Raw genomic sequence first — 18,677 nt, 5'->3', positions numbered from 1 at the left:
TTATTTCAGGACAGTCTACTTTTTCTAGGGCTTTGGTGTCTGGGAGAGAATCTGTAACCACAAGTGGCTCAGCTATCATGCCACCGCCACCCATTGGAGCTCTCTTTCTTCATTTTTTTGCTAATGGAGTCTCACAGAAGGGGAGGCTCCAGTCTTTCCTGTTCTAGTCTTGGCCTTGGCACTGCCCTCCTGCCAGGCTGGGCGTGGTCTACTCAACACAGCCTTTTGCACCCCCTCATTCACTTTGGCTGGTAAACTGATGGCCGTAACTTCCGAACTGGAATGGGAAGGGACCCTGCCTGGAAAGCTTTTGTGGACTGAGATTTTGGCACAATGGCAGCACCACTTTAGCTTTTAGCTGTCACCCCTTAAGTGTTATTACTAACTTAATACAGTCCAAAATTTCCACAGAAGTGCAGTTATGGAGGAAGCCCATTTCCATTGATGTATCATCTGTCTTCCTGAGCCCATCAGAAATGAGCCCTTGCGCCAAGGCAACAAGACAGCCTCAAAGAGCACCTTACAGTGTTCCCAAGGCAGCTTCTGCCCTCACATGGTCTAAGGGGCAAGAAAGAATACATAAAGGGGCCAAGGAAGATCAAAGCCACAAGGGTGGGGAGAAAAAGTGAGGGTCAATGTGCTATGAAGAAAGTGAGAGGTACACAGGCAGAGAGACAGGGGACAGAGATAAAGTCCCATGGGCTCTGCACAGAGCTGCAGCCCTGCAAACACCCAAGTGCCTGCACGTACTGGTCCTTCTGGCATTTGGGGGTCAACTTTCACGAGTCGGGGTCCAGAGTGCTAGCACATCCTCATCCCACTCCTGCTGAGTGTCATGAGTGACCAATCCAACCATGGTGGTTACAGACTCAGATAAGGGCAAAAATGAAAAAGCAGAATGCAGAGAAACTAAGCCATTTCCTTACGTAACTATATTCAGCACTCATTTCAGAGAAGTCCGATAACATTGGGGATACATAGGCATCATGTGAGTTTTAGGGGCTTTACCCCAAAGGCTTATATGGATGACAAGATTTGGATTCATCCTTGAGATTTGGTGCTGCTGTTGGTATGCCTTTTTCAGACAACATGTCAGAGTACTCTAGTTAGCTGCCTTTATAACGACTCTCGTTGCCTAATATCACGGTTAATGCTTTGCCCAGTAGCCACGCCCCTCAGAGATGATTCGTAGACCTGAAATGGAAGAGGGCGCACCCTAATTTTTCCCCATTCACCCACCCTCTCCAAGCCCAGTAAATTTTATAGCAATTAGTAGTGCTTAGTCTTTGCTTTTGGAAGAATAAGTCTAAGAGTTCCTATACTTTAAAAGAGGCTTATTACATATAGAAAAATTGGTTCTAGTCAATATGCAAGACTGTTAACTGGTGCAAACCTAAAATTAAAAAAAAAAATCCCTTCTTTAGGGAATCGGCGTGCCTGCTTACCTTAAATGCCATGAACTTATGATAGGGTTTAGGAGCCCAAGCATATATCTCCACAGCATTCTTTAAGGCAATCACTAGGAATTTAATCCTTTCATATTTAACTGTAATAGACAAATTATGAATTAGAACAAGGATACCAACTTATTCGGGTTTCTGTATTAACGTATATGTAAGCCACGATATGTAAATATGTAATTGACGGTGATGCTCTTGGTGTGAGCTTTGCTCATAGATCCAGATTGAACTTTCTTTTTTTGTTTTTTATTGGAGTTCAATTTGCCAACATATAGCATAACACCCAGTGCTCATCCCATTAAGTGCCCCCCTCAGTGCCCGTCACCCAGTCACCCCCACCCCCACCCCCCTCCCTTTCTACCACCCCTGGTTCGTTTCCCAGAGTTAGGAGTCTCTCATGTTCTGTCTCCCTTTCTGATATTTCCCACTCATTTTCTCTCCTTTCCCCTTTATTCTTAAACCAGAATACTTGGGGCCTTTTGCTTTATACTGAAGGCTCCTTTTTTCATCTGAAGGCTCTTTAATCACTAGGTCTAGATGTCAATGATTCGTTGCGATAAGAATCTGCACAATCACCTTCATGTTCCCCTCCTGGCTCTTACAGTCATCCACATGCAAGAAGCTGAGGGCTGCCATGGCCAAATGGTAGAAGAATTAGCAAGAGGGTAGAGACATAAAGGTGGCCATTTGCTTATTATCCAAATTTGAACTCCAGTTATTAGGGATTTATAAGTGATGAGTGCCTTTATAAAGAAGGCCCTTACCTCGATCCCCCTCTCCATACACTGCAGGAGATTGTAGCAAAAGGACTGCTGTGTATGAACCAGAAAGCAGGCCCTCAGCAGACACTGAGTCGGCCAGCACCTTGGTCTTGGACTTTCCAGCCTCCAGAACTGTGAGAAATAGATCCCTGTTGTTCACGGTGTCTGCCATAGCAACCTGGACGGGCTAGGACGGTACCCGTGGCAGTCATTTCCTTTGGGGGAATATTTGAATGAAGAGAACACTCGTGTCCTACAGAAACTGGACAGCCCATGGCCAAGAACCAAATTCTTGCTCTCTGCGCTCTTTTTCTGTAGTGTGCCCCTTCTGTTTACATGTTCTGTCTTTCATATGCTTTCACCTACTTCCTTGGCCATTTATTTCCATATTTCTAAATAACAAGCTTATAATGTGATTTCTTGATTTTCTTCAGTTGCAGGTATTATCTACTGAGTTGAGAGTCTGGAAACGATTTAGTCTCTTATGACCGTCTCCTCTCTCTAGTTTCTTTTCTCACACACACGTTTCTTCCTCCCCCCACACCACTAATACAATTGTGGTTCAGATTTTTGGTAAAATCAAGATTCCATGTTGAAATGATTATTGTTCTCATCTGAGGCATCTAGGATGCCACAGTCACATTTCCTTTCTTGTTCTCCCTCTTTCTTTCCCACTTCATTCTTCTCCATGCGTCTATCTCTAAGCACACGTAGACTTGCTGCTGGTGCTGTAAATGCCTTCCGTGTGGTCAAACGTGGCAGGTAATCTATTCATGACCTTTTCTTTTCCCTGGAGACATCCCTTTTGGAAACGCTCCCTTGTCTCACTCTACTTGGACTGATTTCTCTCTAGACCTAAGACAGAACTGTCATTCACATTTCCTTCACCACCATTCTGGGTATTTTCTTCCCTTTTTAACCTTTTATGGCTTTATTTTGGTGGAATACATCAGTCAGTAGTTTCCTGAGAAATACTGTATGGAACATAAATGTTGTGAGACCCTGCACGTCTGAAAGGGTCTTCACACTGCATTCAAAGTTGACAAATGGTTTGGTGGTGTGATGGTTAATTTTTTGTCAACTTGACCCGGCCACAAAGTGCTCAGATATCTGGTCAATCATTGTTCTGAGTGTGTCTGTGAGGGCTTTTCCGGATCATATTAATATGTGAGTGGGTACGCGGAGTAAAGCAGATTGCCCTCTCCATATGGATTGGCCTCATCCGGTCAATTACAGGCCTGAATAGAATAAAAAGATTGAGTAAGAGAACACCTCCTGCTTGACTGTTGAGCTGGGAAACTGGTCTTTTCCAGACTTCAGATTGGGTCTGAGACGCTGGCTCCCCTGGGTTTCCAGCTGGCCGGCTACAGATCTTGGGATTCTTAGTCTCTATAAGTCTGTGAAGCAACTTCTAGAGTAAACCTCTTTCTATAGAGAGAGCATGTATACACACACGTATACGTATTTATATACACACATACGTATACACACCTCTGTGTGTGTGTGTGTGTGTGTGTGTATCCTACTAGTTCTGTTTCTCTGGAGAACCGTGGTTAATACGGATGGCTTATAAAAAACTAGTTGGAGGCTTTGTTTCATCTTCTTCGAAGCTTCTAGTATTGCTACTAAATCTCAAGCCACCTAATATAGAAACTTTATTTATAATCTGGAAGCCTTAAAGACTTCCTCATTTCCTGGGTCCTGAAATGTCATGTTAATATATCTTCCTGTGAGTCCTTTTTTTTTTTTTTTTCATTCACTATACTGGGTATTCACTGAATCCTTTTATTTTTTTTTATTTTTATTTCTTCACTGAATCCTTTTAATTTGCGATTTTTAGTTCTAGAAATTTTCTTATATTCCTTCTTTGATACTTTCCTCCATTTCCAATTTGATTTTCTCTTTTTCCTAAACTCATATAGATTTTGAAGCACTTGGACTGATACTTTTATTTTCTGACTTTGTCTCCCTTCTGATCTTTTTCTTTTCTTTCCTTTTCTTCTTGTCCTACTTTCTGGGAGATGCCTCATCTTTATCTTCCAATACATCTTCTACACTTTCTATACCTGCCAATATATTCAGATTTCCAAAATTTTTTTCTTGTTCTCTGAGTGACCTCCTCCGACCCTGCTCCAACTTTCTTCTTAATGGTCCCTATTCTTCTCTTCTGGAAATAGTTTTTCTAATCTCTCTGAAGTTATTACAGTTTCTTTTTAATTTGCTTCCATTCCTCATTATCTTTGTTTCCTCTAAAGTCCTTTCTTTCTGTTTAAGTTTCCTTCCTGTTAGTGGATGTCCCTGCTTCTAGTACACGTGAGCTTACCCACTGCTGGGCTTCAGGTGTAGGCGGTGAGATAGCAAGCTTTTCCACGGCACTTTAAATGTTACTACCTGGATACCTTTTCTTCTGGCCATTTAGTTTCTCCAAAGACAAATATTTCAGTCTCTTGCTTGGGAATATAAGTATGGCTGCCAACACTCTGGGAGCTAAACAGGGAAAACGTGTGTGTGTGTCTGTCTGTCTGCTCTGGCAATCCTATATTCACACAATTCAGACTGGCTGTGCCAACTTTTCACCCTCTGTTGGGTGGGAGAGAACTTGCTGCCTCTCACCCTTCTAATAATCCTTCTGTTTTCAGTTCCACTCATATATACCTCCAGCTCAGATAGACCTGGCCTCTGACCCTGGGCTTTTCTGGGTTCTGTTAAGTGGCTGGACTGTTTTTGATGACTTTCCTCACTGCAGGCATAGAATTCAGCATTTCCTGGTCACCTAGGCTAGTAACTCGTCAACCAACTATTCTTTTTCAATTCCGTTGACATCTCTTGTTTGCTGGTTTCTCATCTCTTTGTCCTTGTGGGTTTATGGAATTTTTTTTTATTCCTTTGCTGTCATTTTAATGGGTATTTAGGAAGGAGTAGAGATAAATGTTTAAACTGGAGCATAGGACTTTAGTCTGAATGTGCTCTTTGAACTTCATCAATCTGACTTTTGGGAAACAATGCAAGTTTACTGAAAGTTCCAACGTCTTAAACTTGTAACAAATACATCATCAATACCTGACAAAAAAGGAATGGGATGAAGCTTAAACTGCATAATTAGGATTGAATAAACGATTCCATGTCTTTACACTTACCAACTTTGTAATGTATGCAGCCTTCCAAGTCCCCAACCGTGATCCAGCCTTGTTTCTTTTCTACTTCTGGGTCATTGTGTAGTATTCTGTTTCTTAACCATGAAAGATAGTAAACTCGTAGTTTGTTCTTCTTTCCTGTTGAAATAATAGAGGTCTAATTTCAAGCCTGTGACAGCCTTTTCTCTCAGTCCTTCCCTAAAATCTCTATTTTATTTTATTCATTTATTTTTATTTTATTTACAATCGCGTATGTGTGTGAAGGCACAAGAACCAGTGTGCCCGGCCTCATCAAGGTGTTGTCTATGCCAACAGCTCCAAGTGTTTTGGGCAAATAACCATTTTATAATTTGTCTTTACCTTCAGGTTGTTTCTTATTTGAGAAGCTGCTCTATCTCTTCTCAATGCAAAGGGAAGTGTCAAGACCTAATTCTTGCAATGGAAGAGTTGGTCAGAGTTCCAGAACATTCTAGATCTAATTACACAAAGGGGTGTCGATAACTAGACATTTTAACACGCTTATGTGTGACTGTCTCTCTCACCTTCTAACCTAACAGCATATGTTAATGGAGAGCCTCTTATTTGCCTTCTCTATTACTTTGAAGATGACAGCTGGGCATAATTTTCTTTTACCTGACTAACAACAACAACAAAAAATTATAAGGAGAGAAAAGAAACAATTTTAATGAAGGCAACCTAGGCTCAGCAGAGAACCCTGGACATGTTGATGACTCTGAGATCACTGAAGGAAATACCAAACAAAAATAGTAGAGAAAAGATATATGTACTTGGAAAAAACCCAAACATGTGTACTTGGGAAAAAACAAAGTTCCCTTTGGTAAGGTGCTTCTGGAGTGAGGAATTTTATGATAAGAAAACATCTTAAAAATGTTGAGGAGTACACAGGAGCAAAATTTAATATACTCTGTAAGATTATCTGAGTATCAGATAAGAAAGCATTCCTTGGGGTGGCCCTTCCTTTTTCGGGGAGGGAGATGGTTTTTCCTAGGTGATCAGACATTTAGGCCTGTGGGTTATACTTCTTGGGTCCTTATTTTCCCTTGATTTCCCTTAGGCATCAAAAGATGTTTTATATTTTACAGATGTGATAAGAAGAAAATTTATTAAAGCATCGCACACTGGATTTGCAGGACAGTGCATTCGTAAGTTAAGGGAGTCACTGTGCAGTTACTATTCCTTTTTGTAGCCAGTGGCACAGAACTGATCCCAAGAGCTAGGCTGGGCACAAAGGCCATGCTTCCTCTTTTCTATGCCAGTGCAGATCTGATGGCAGTTCAAGAATCATTTGCTCCTATTTTCATTCTCTTCTTTTGCCATCTTTACTTCATGATAAGAGGAGATGGTTACTTTTTTTAAGAATGGGAACGTGTCATTCACAACAGAATGAAGCCTGAATGTGAATTTTCTGGTATCATTTCCACTCTTGGTAGGTGAGTGACAGATGTACTCTTTTAAATGGGATTTGTGAAAGGAAATTAGTGAAAGGGAATAGAGGGAAAGGAGAGAAAATGAGTGAAAATGTCAGTGAAGGAGACAAAACATGAGAGACTCCTAACTCTGGGAAACGAACAAGGGGTAGTGGAAGGGGAGGTGGGTGGGGTGGGGGGGTGGGGTGACTGGGTGACGGGCACTGAGGGGGGCACTTGATGGGATGAGCACTGGGTGTTATGCTATATGTTGGCAAATTGAACTCCAATAAAAAAAATAAAAAAAATAAAGGATTTGGTAGCCTAGCAGTCAAGCAAGCAATTAACCAGAAAAGAAGACTATACCGAATTAAGCTCAAATGATAATACAAGAAGAACTTACTCAGCTAACTCTTTTTGGGGGAGAATAAAAAGAGCTATAACTCTTGAGTATTCCGTGGAAAGGTAAAAGAAAGGGAATTGTAGCCTCAAGTGAAGGCAGTTTTTCAAAACAGAAATATGGCTCAAGAGCTAAAGTTTATTCAAGGTTGAACCCAGTAGCCCTGTGTTTTCTCCTTGTGAAACAATGGCTGAGTATAGAGCCATAGTTCTCAAACTTGGCTGCACACTGGAAACACCTCAGGAAGTATGATAACTATTGATACCCGGGCCGCACTCCCAGGGATTCCAACCCCCAGGTGTTGGGTGCATCCTGGGTTTTTCCCACCCATTCAAGTGGTTCTAACGTGCACAGGTGCAATGGGATGGGAAGGCAGGGGTAAAAAAGGGTCATTGTTTATTAAACTTCAAACATCATCAGAAAGCAAAGAACTTTCAATAAACACAGACTCTTTTAGGTTATATTGTTAACTTGTCAGTAATAAGGCCTTCACTTCTGTGTCCCTAGTTCTTTAAAGTTCTTTTTTGGGGACCAGAAAGCTGCATAGCGTAGCGGTAACAATTCCCACATTTGAATCTCTTTGCAGACTCAGCCACCCAATGGGCCGACTGCATGTGCTGAAACATCAAAGGGGGATAACCTAGAATGGTTCTTGAGGGAAAAGAGACCAGAGAAGCTTCTACTTACAACATTTTCCACTCTGGGAGGCCTACATTTTGATACTCTCCACCCAAGAATAGGTAGCAATGACCAGAGCTCAGACCTCAAAAGCTCCTTGCTGAGTCCTGGCAGAGGTTAAAGGCCTATGAACATCCAGCCTTTGTGCTACGTCAGCCTGATTCAGAGATCATGGAGAGGTGAGAGGTTTCCCTTTGGAGGGTGGGATCCCCAGGTGATCTCACTCTGGCCCGCCTGCTATAATTCCTCGCGTCACTGTTAGCCAGGAGGACAGAGCTTGCTGCTTTTTCAGAACGAAGGTGATGGCCTTTCCCACCCGTGCAGACCCGGAGGTCTTGGTCATCCCAGTAACATACCTGATATTGTCACCAGGACATTCAGTCCCTCTAGCACGTCCATCTGCTGAAATCGCCTCCGGTTGATCAGATTATAGACTTTGCCTTGCCCACTCCGGTCCAAAAGCATCAGGCCATTTTCTGTTCCCACCAGGAGGTTCACACCTGCAAATTGAAGGAGCACCTCGAGACTGACTTTTTATGTGCTTCAACCTTCTGCATGCGGGGTCCCTGTAAAACCTGAGAAACTGTGGCTTGTTAATATAAACTAATGGGCAAGTAGGTACCACAGTAGGGAGTGAAGAAGTAGAGGCTCTGTCACGGTAATTAAATCACTGTCCCTCCGGTAATAAAATTAGTTTTCTTTTATAAAGTGGTAGCAGCATTCATTACATCCGGCCGTTTACTACCTGGTGTAGAGTCCTCCTCACGAGAAGCCTTGGGCACAGCTGCGACACCGGCACAACTAGCCTTTACTCCCTTCCTGTAACACCCATCCCTTCCCTGGCTCTCTCGATAAATCCCACCTTGAGACTTCCCCAAGGTTTATCCCCACCCCTGTTCATGCAGGGATTTCGAGCCTACCTGCCCTCAACATACAGCAGGGTGCCCTAATTCCATACCCCACTGGAAGGAAAGCCCTTCCTCCTTCTGACACCAAAGCTCACCTGTGTCTCATACCCTCAAGTTTCTGCTGTCAGGGAAATGACAAGCCACTGCAAGTGGAGGTGTCAACAGCCTGGGAGTTGTAAGGGACCACCAGGTATCTAAACCTCATGCAGCCCATCTCTCGTACCCTGTGCACTAATCCCTATTACAAAATCCCTAGCAGGTTAGTGGTCTTGTCTGGATAGCTGCCATCCTAAAAATTCGTCACTAGGCAAATTAACTCCACCTCCCTTGCCCTGCAACGCACATGCACACTGAGGGTCCACTGTGCAGTGGACTATATGAACATGAACTCTCTAACTTCTGCTTTTGTACATCTATTTTTTGATTAACATAAATGTCTATTCTTTTGCCCATAAGTTATTCCATATTAAACATGACCATCTCGTCTCCTATCTCTTCCCCAGAGGATGTAGCCTTACTCCCTCCATTGCATCTCCCATGAAATGGTTTCCAGCCTTCATCCACGTCGCTGAGCATCTCAAATGCTTTTAAAACTGTGGTACCCCAAAGTAGGCCGAGTATTTTATATTTCAGATGGATACAGATGGGTCCTTTTTTAATCGGTATGTAATATTTGCAGTAACACGGACCAGGACTTTAATAGAATCTCATCCTACCTAAACTGCGTTTGAGGTCAGCTACAACCTGTGCATCATTTTCATAGGAACTTCTCAACTAAAAGGGAAAGTTCATCATGCGCTGCCCTTTTCAAAGTTTTATCTTGCCACGGCTGGCCTTTAACAGTTCACTCAAATATGCTAGGCTGGCTTTTCCAGCTGTGAAATGGGGGGTGATGCCTTCATTCCCCTTACAGGATGTCGTACAGCTCACAGAGGTAGACTGTGGGGCACGTCACACAGTGCTGGGCACACAGTGGGTGTGTAGTAAGTGGTAGCTTGTACTGTTGTTGACTTTAGTCCATCACTATTATGTGATGAGGCCATTTCGAGTCTGATCTTCATTATCTTGGGCATTAGGTTATCAGTTCTTGCTACATGTAAACCTGCTCTTGATCTCTCCTGAGGCCAAGACAGTCCGGAGTTGGGACTCTGACATCCATGATTCAGCCACTGCTCTCCTGATGGGAAGCTGCACAGGCTTCTAAGGTTTGAGGGTTGATGTATTAAAGAGTGGTAAAAAGCAGCACTTACCCCAGAGAGCTGCACAAAGTATTTCTGAGTTGAATCGTTTCTTGTATTTTCTGATTTCCGGTGTGTCGCTATGAGGTCGAATGTTGGTTGGATTTACGTTCACCACTGAAATCTTTCTTGCTTCATTGAGTTTGGCCTGTTCTTGCCTAAGAAGTTCGCTAGTAAATAGAGCTTTGAGAAAAAGAATCAGAGAAGTCAGTGGCACCTTAGAAAACAACCAGTGGAGATACGGAGAAGACACTTCAAAACACTACGATTTCTCCTTGTTTAGTGGGCATTACAGGAAAAGCAGAGAAACTCTGCAACTATGCACATTTTATACGTTGTTTTAGTAGAAGACAGTATAAGTCATTCACAGAAGCGGTATTTTATCCATTAGTAAAACAGACTTATGGGTATGACTTGGGTGGTTTAGAGAACAGGTATTCATCTCACAAAACTGAACACAACTATCTCCTGCATCATACACAGGAAAGATCTACTTTTTAAAATTCTGTATCATCAACTGACAAACTGGCCGAAGCTTCCCCTGATGATTAGTGAGTTGCGTTAAGTCCAAAAAGCAAGACTCTGATCTATACCAGCCTGACCCGAGTGGTAGGAAGCACACACCTAGAACTCAACACAACTCGACACGCACTTATTAACTGCCTACTGCGTGCACAGCATTGTACCCAGAAATTGCTTTTGAGAAGTATGCGGTAAGTTTGTAGGTCTCTTAGGAACAGCTTTTCCCAGGGCCCCTGGATACCTCTGGGTTCCTACCAGAAGCAAAATAGGAGAGATGAAAAAAAAATGGAGAGAAAGAAATTGTTTTAGAAATCCTACAAAAATAATCATGATAATAATAATAAAAATAATAAAAACAAAACAAAAGAAGAAAGACTTCGCTTTAAGGCAGGCCCTAAGCAGAAAATGGCTTAACTACTGGGCCAATAATTAATTTCTTTACCAGGTCGTACCAGACAGGAAAGCCAAGCTGTTTCTAAAACATCCTGGCCTTCTTGCTTACCCGCAGCTGATGATTCTTCATCTTCTTCATCTTCATCAGTGGGAGATGTCTGATATACTCTGGGGTCCACAAAGGGGGTGAAGGAGGCCTTCGTGCTGCTCCCCATACCGTACTAATCGATATGCAAGAGGATTAAGAAAAGCAGATAAATAAATTCTACGAGGATGAACAATACTAGGAATACTTAGCTTGGACTTTAAAGTGATAACAGATTCTTCAATTCTCCTCCTGGTCTTGGTTGCCAACAAGCCATTGTGCCTCTACAGGGCCCCATTAGTTGTCAGACTGCCAGAGTTGCGGTGAGCAAATTACTACATTTGGGACAATATGGTAAGGTGGCTGTGGCCATAGAACTCCTCTCTCCCTTGAATAAAAACAATCTCACATTGACCATATAGTCTCAAGAAAGGCTGGCAATAAACGAAGTGACCACATAGTAGCGTTTCATCCCATACAGTCCACCGAAGGCTCCCTCTCGGAGCCTCTGGGCCCTTGCACACTAGCCTGGTGATGTGAGTGGATTGGTATTGGCTCAAGAAGCCTTAAAATCCTCAATTCAGGGGCAATTTCACCCAGGATGGAGTGTTTCTCCTTCCCGGAATGGTTTCCTTAAAAGGATACTTATATTTACACGCCTTATTTAGGGACTTCATGAAGATACTAGGTTTGTAGACAGTGCACACTTCGAGGGCTTACTGAAAAAATAAATCTCAAGGGCTTGCATGGCACCGTAAAGACATGAAGTCAAAGCAGACTAGGGAACAGCAAGCTAAACATCAGGGCTTCATGGGGTGGGAGTCCGTATTTCAGCTTTGCCAAAGAAGGTATAGTGACTACCTCCCCAGCCTGTCTGCCCTCTCTCTTCCCTCTCCCATACTCAAGTCCTTTTTAATATCACAAGCAGACCTGCCTTCAACATTAAGAAATATCTCCTTTTAGGACAAATGTCTTTAACTAAACTTTTAGTTTTCAGCTTTGTTTTTAGGTTTCTATTTAAAAATAAAAAAATCTCAAGACCCCTCAACACATATGGAGAAAATCACAAAGGTCCAACCTGATTTCATTCAAGATTCCCCCCCTCCACCTTATGAAATCAAAACCCTTTCATCCTCTACAAGGTAGGACTTCTTCCAAATAGAGGGCTTTGACATGCATCTTCTCCTTTGATCTACAGAAGTCTGTGAAGGAGGTGGTACCGGTACTGATATTCCCACTTGGAGCTGGAGCAGCAGCAGAATTTGAACCAGCAGCAGAATCATTTGAACGATTGATTGGACAATCCCATTGGGGTTCTTTTTGGTACGATGAGAGGGGTTCAGGCAAAGAAAATTTGCCCACATGGCGTGAAGTCGCCAGAGGAAATGCCGTGCCTTCCCATGCACCTGTGTGCTCTTTCCCTCGGAGTAAACAAAGCTCATCTGCTCAATAACTTCAGAACCCAAAGGGTATATCATAAAAAGTGGGTGGACGGCATCAAAAACACCAGTGCAAGCCAAAAAAAAAAAAAAAAAACCAAAACAAAAAAAAACACCAGTGCATATGCTTCATAATTCCCTTCAGGGCCTCTGTGTGATTCACAGGACTATTCATGAAACATGACCAAGCACCATGAAATCATCCACTGGTCAAGGCTGGGTAACACCACCCATGAGCACTTCCTAACAGGCTATTTGTTCAGGCTGTTTCCAGGGACTGTTTCTATTCAGGAAAGATACATCTTATTTCTCCTTTCCCCATACAATTTGGAGTTTAGGAAGAGGAACAGTTGGAGAACCTATTCATTGATTTCTGTCTTTCATTTAACAAATAATTTCAACCTCATTTTAGGTCAAACTTAGGTTGACTAAATTAATGTAAACATGACCCTCAACTATTGGCCTTGGGATCTCTATAGGCTGAAGTTTCTATCACTGGCCCGGGAGATAGGAAATCCCAGTTCTACTTAGATTTGTCACAAACCAGTTGTGGCCCAGGGCAAGTCACTTAACCTCTCTGAGCCTCAGTATTCTCATCTGTAAAAACAGATTTTGGGCCAGATGGTACCTAAGAACCTTTTATCGCTGTGCTTCTATGATTTCCCTCTAGTTAAGTATTTGCATAAGTAGTTCTATGGTAGATACCAACTGAACACATTTCAGGGAGCTTAGCAAGGCCTCATTCTTGAAGCCGGCAGGGTTTCAGGCCCCCCGCCCCTGCACCCTCGGGAGAGAACAGAGCTGTCTTGGCTGTTGCCCAGCACCTACTTCAGTCCCGGATTCCATCTCCTGGGAATGGGTGGAGACGCGCCCCAGGCCCTCGGTTGGTGTCCCCGCTGGGGAATGGCTCTGCTGCACCAGGTCTGGGAGGTTGATGTGGCCGGCGAAGCCATTGCTGTCACTGTGGCCAGATCGCTTCTTCTCCCCAGATGTCTGAGGGGGCATAACACATGAGGAGCATTAGAGAGAGGGCAAGGGCCTCAGAGCCACGTCCCTCCTCACACAGGACAGGCACAGTGGTCTCCAAATGGACCCGCTGGGCTGTGTGGGATGATAACATTCACATTTCTATTTTACTAAGAAAATAAAGAAGACGTTAAACTTTGTTAATATTTAGTATCTGGACTGACCATGGGGCCTTTTGCTTCTGCATGAGGAGCAGTTGGGGTCACACGGATGTGGGGGTTCCCTGTGGGAAGACTGGAATGCCACAGGCAGGTGGAGGGACTAAGCATCAGAGATGTGCACCTGCCCGATCCCCTCCTGCAGTATTTGTGCGTACACACCAGCTGACCAGATTTGCAGATTATATTACCAGCTCACAATGACACAAACCCACAAGACATATACGTGACCTGAGATATTGCTGAAACGAACAGGTTGAGATGAGATGATGCTAATAATCCATGTACCATGGGCCCCAAGAAAATTCAGAGACAGTATCAACCCAACTCCCAGGGCTCTTTGTCAGTCGTGAGATCAAAACAATGCCTAATTAATCAGATCTGACAGGAGTTACCAAAAAAATGTATTGAAATGATCTATAGATTATTTGAAACTACAAGTTTATGTCTGCTATCATTTTTTAAATTATTTTTATTTTTTATTGGAGTTCAATTTGCCAACATATAGCATAACACCCAGTGCTCATCCCATCAAGTGCCCCCCTCAGTGCCCATCACCCAGTCACCTCAACACTCCGCCCACCTCCCTTTCCACCACCCCTTGTTCGTTTCCCAGAGTTAGGTGTCTATGTCTGCTATCATTAATCTGAATCTCCCACAAGCAATTATGGTGCCTTGTGGTAAAAAATGGAAGTCATCGTGACTAGCAAAGAATTTGAAATGTTTATAGCATCCCTTTTTCATGTCCTTCCCAGGATTACATACATATAACATATGCAGTAAGACACATGCATGATTTGTAAGTAAATACACTGTAATTATGGGGCCCTTGCGTGACTCGGTTGATTAGGCGTCTGATTCTTGATTTCGGCTCAGGTCAGGATCTTAGGGCTGTGAGATCAAGCCCCCGCATCATGCTTAAGATTCTCTCTCTCCCTCTGCCCTTTCCTCCTCTCCCCCCAACTCCTGTGTCTGTGCTACCTCTTAAAAAAAATACACTGTAATTATGTGCGATGGCCCTAAAATTTTTACTGACGGGACTGTATGACCTAAGAATCTGGAAACCACTGCTCTGGAGAGCAAAGCCTCCCAAAAATCCCAGGGAAGAAATACAAGATTAAAAGACAGCTCTGCTTCCGTAGGCCTGGCTTTCCAATTTATATTTATGCAACCAGCCCACCGAGGTTGCTTAGAGCGGACCTGACTTAGTAATGAGTCCCTTGTCTCTTCCTTCCTTCCTTCCTTCCTTCCTTCCTTCCTTCCTTCCTTCCTTCCTTCCTTCCTTCCTATCTAACATTACTGAGTGTCCACTAAGGGTAAAGCAGTTTGCTGAACGTGGAGGAATCAGCCAGGATCAGAGGACGCAGATAACACTCCATGCCTTCTTTGGGGCTGGCTGGCATGCGCTCACCAGCCTGGCTTCCCCCATCCAGAGCCTGTCCTCGTCTTGCAATGACCACTCTGGACCTGCTTCTGGTGACAAGTGAAAGGAGGCACTTTCTGGGGGAGGGGATGGGGTGCATGGAATGCATGTTACCAGGGAGCTTGAGAAATAACTGGAAGGCAGAGGCACCCTCTGTTTCTTGGCAACCTGCTCGTGGCCTGCAAGCTGCCCCAGTGAGGGGTATGTTCTGGATTCAGTCTGTCCTGGTACCCACCCGCAACGTGTACTAGTGCCTGCTCTCTGAACGGAACACTTTGTCTTCTAAATGACATTTATGGGGTTCGGTCCTGATTCATCTCACCGTCTCCAATTTTATGTGTACTGGGCAGCTTTTCCTTCCTTCTAACTTCTGTTCAAAAGCTGAAAGGCTTTTTTTTTTAAACATTTCCCCCCAATCTCCTAGTAGCTATAAATCACACATGGTGTCTCTTTAGAGTTTTATGGGCTCTCTGTTCTCTCCCCAGCATTCTGACTCGGGCCAAAGATGGATGCAGACACACTGCTTATCAAAGAAAGACCTGAAGAGGCTAAGAAAGGGAAAAGGCCCCGACAGTGAGAAGCCTGAAGGAATCCAGTGGTGACCCCTGAATCTCCCCACTCGGAGTCATCAGCCTTTGGTCCATGCAGTCAGCTCCTTAGAATTAAATACCTTCTGTGCGCCAGGCACTCTGCTGGGAATGCAGAGATCAATGAACCACAGCCCTGCCCCTGAGGACCTCCTTATAGAGCCCAACAATTTCTAGACACTTTCCGCTCTCGCAATTCCCATAGGGGCGGGCACTAAGATGTGCTGAGCAACACACGTGTCTGGGACAATGCCAACGCTCTAGGTATGTTATTCCACACCGTCCTTAAGATAACACCATGGGCTAGCTTCCATTATCCTCATTTGCGGATGGAAAAACTGCAGTGCAGAGAATTCTGCTGACTTGCTCCAAACGACACAGGTTCTAAGTGCTGCAAACGGGGGGCCGCTGCCACACTAGGTGGTTCTGCTCTCGGCCACAGCGACTGGACTTGGCGTGGACACTGAGCCAAGCAGGATCAAGTTCCCTTTTGTGTTTAGTGTTGGGTCTGAGGACACTGGTCACTGTGTGCGGGGCAGCTGCACCGGGCAGGATGTGGCACATATCTTGCAACTGGGGGGCAGGTGGGGGAGGTGAGAGCTTGTGCCTGCAAAGGGAGAGAAAGCGGGTCTGTGGAGTAGAAAGAACAAAGGAGAAATTGGAGGAAAGAGAAATGAGGGAAAGGAGACACGGGCATCGAGGAAAGCAGAGATGAGGGTAAGGAGAGACAGGCCATGAGAGAGCCAGAGATGGGCACAAGAGAGCTGCCTGGGCTCCTCACCTGTTTTAGTTTCTGGTTCCAGCCCTGCACAGAGTCTCGACCTACTCTTTGCCTTTGGATTCTGTGTATGAAATACCTTGGAATTTTTATTTCCCTCTCTCTGACACCTACCCCACCTCTTCTTCCCTTGTTTAAGTTGTGTTAAGCGGATTCTTTTTCCTATTACTTCCTATTACCAGCTGGTCAGTAAGAAAGATGCTATGGACAGAGGCCTGTGGAGTCCCAAGAGAGGCTTCAAGGAGAACAAGAAGGCTAAGCCAGGCCCACAGGGACCTGCTGGGCAAGGAGTGGGCAGGAGGGGAAGGAGGAAGGGGGAGTAGCTCTTCATCCCCCCTATGGACAAAGTGGGGGATGACAGCTGGTGTGGTGTGTTCTACAATTAGAGTAGGAAAAGGTCTTATAGGGCCATAGGATAGGGAGACAGAAAACCACGGGGCCTGGGTGTGCACCAAATTTGTGTATCTTGGCGAGACTGTGGATAGTAGAGCCAGTATGTTCCTCTGGAACCATCCTATCCACTCACATGAGAATGCTGGCTTGAGTGAGATCTCCTTGATGTCCATGTTGGGGGACTTAACAATAGCACCCTCCAAGCTAAGTTCGATTACGAGTTTTTCTTTTCTTACTGCTTTGTCAGGGACATACTTTTATTTGCAGTCAACGTTTGAACACCTCTCCTTTTCATGGATTCCAACGCAAGGTTTGTTATCTTAAAAGTCCACATTTGGTTAAGGTGGAATTTAGAAACTGAGAGACGAAGAGATTTGGGGCCCTCAACAGATCAGATGAGTGCTGTTTTCAAAGTGATCGGCTGCGGTCGCGGAACACTGGAGTGCTTTCAGCAACGTGGAGCCATTCGGGTATCTCAGGCCACGCAACTGAAAGTGTGTCTCCTGATAATCTTCGTCAAGGTCCTGACTCTGTCACAAAGACTCAAGCAAATCTTGAACTGCATCAGAAATCAGAGTCCCTCTGTGTGGAGTCAGAGTAACGCATTCCAAAACATTTCCCCCCAAGTCTTCCCAGTAGCAAGTCATAGTGATAGCAGCCTTCTACACGTCCACTGGAATTACCCCCTCACCACACCGGGAGATTCATACACCAGCACTACGCAATGCCAACTGCACGGCCAAGTCCACTTCTTATTTCAGGCTTGCATGACAGGACTCTTTAAAGCCTACTTCAAAGATTCAGCAAGGCCATATAATGAGATTCTAGCAAGTTGCTCTGGGAACTACTCCTCCAGTGATAGCCCTACTGCCAATTATTATTTCAAAGGCCTTATTCATCTCAAAACTACAGTTCTTTTCTTTCTTGGGGAGAGCAAAGCCTGCCATTACAGTTGCCCAAGCTCTCCTGGCTGAAGAATGAGAGACGATGTACATTGTTTCAGAGGCAAGAGTGGGGAGTGATAACAAGCAAAAGGAGAACTTGATTCTGTGGTGACAGTGAGATAAAATAAAATAGAGCTGACCCTTGCAAAACACGGAGGCTATGGGCACTGACTCCTGGTGCAGTTGAAAATCTGAATAGAACTTTGGACTCCCCAAGAGCTCAACTACTCTAATAGCCCACTGTTGGCTGGGAGCCTTATCAATAACATAAATAGGTGATGAACACATATTCTGCACATGTATTATACCCTGTGGCTTTATAATAAAGTAAGCCAGGGAAAAGAAAAATGTTATTAAGAAAATCATAAGGGCAAGAAAATACCAGTATCAGACCGCATTGAAAAAAAACCTCCACATGGAAGTGGATCCACGCAGTTCAGACTCGTGTTATTCAGGGGTCAACTGTGTTCACATTTATTATTAACTCACCCAATCCTCTAAGTCATCCTATGAGTCATCTACCATTTACGAAATTTTATACATGATAGCACCGACCCACGGGGACATCAGGTTACCAGCCATTACTTTCCTTCTAAGCAAAGACTTGGTGTCAGACTTGCATGGTGACGTGAAGTGAGAAAGGAGAGAAGACAAATTCTGATTCGTCAAGGCCCTTCTGGTTGGCACAGACGCTGTGGGAAGTGCTGCCTGTGGGAGGACATGTGCAAGGGAACACATGCCCCCCCCCCCCCACTCAAATGAAATGATGTGCCTAGAATTTTTAAAAAAAAAACCCGAATTGTACAGAGTGCTAAGGTACATTTTCGAGTAGATCTGCATATTCCTTTGTTCTTTCATCAAAATAGCTTAGCAGCCTTTTTAATGTTGACTTAATTAGGTAAGATGATATCACCACTTCTTGG

The 18,677-nt window shown here is 44.1% G+C and overlaps 1 protein-coding gene across 8 annotated transcripts in view; it reads right to left on the bottom strand.

Annotated features, from left to right (window-relative positions):
* TNIK (TRAF2 and NCK interacting kinase) overlaps positions 1 to 18,677 on the bottom strand; it is a 376,119-nt gene that overhangs the window by 7,991 nt on the left and 349,451 nt on the right. For 4 of the 8 annotated variants that reach the window (XM_026007747.2, XM_026007748.2, XM_026007750.2 and 1 more), the window contains 7 exons: positions 13,274 to 13,438; positions 11,031 to 11,142; positions 10,693 to 10,779; positions 10,019 to 10,189; positions 8,217 to 8,360; positions 5,359 to 5,493; positions 1,446 to 1,546 (listed from right to left, as the gene is read on the bottom strand). In XM_026007747.2, coding sequence (XP_025863532.1) covers positions 1,446 to 1,546; positions 5,359 to 5,493; positions 8,217 to 8,360; positions 10,019 to 10,189; positions 10,693 to 10,779; positions 11,031 to 11,142; positions 13,274 to 13,438 — 915 coding nt within the window. The remainder of the gene's footprint in view (positions 1 to 1,445; positions 1,547 to 5,358; positions 5,494 to 8,216; positions 8,361 to 10,018; positions 10,190 to 10,692; positions 10,780 to 11,030; positions 11,143 to 13,273; positions 13,439 to 18,677) is intronic. The other 4 variants (XM_026007749.2, XM_026007751.2, XM_026007754.2 and 1 more) reach the window with 1 other exon arrangement.

This window comes from Vulpes vulpes, chromosome 3, assembly GCF_048418805.1.
Source record: "Vulpes vulpes isolate BD-2025 chromosome 3, VulVul3, whole genome shotgun sequence".
Taxonomy (NCBI): domain Eukaryota; kingdom Metazoa; phylum Chordata; class Mammalia; order Carnivora; family Canidae; genus Vulpes; species Vulpes vulpes.
The sequence above is the reverse complement of the archived record's forward strand: the minus strand, read 5'-3'. Positions and strand labels throughout refer to the sequence as shown.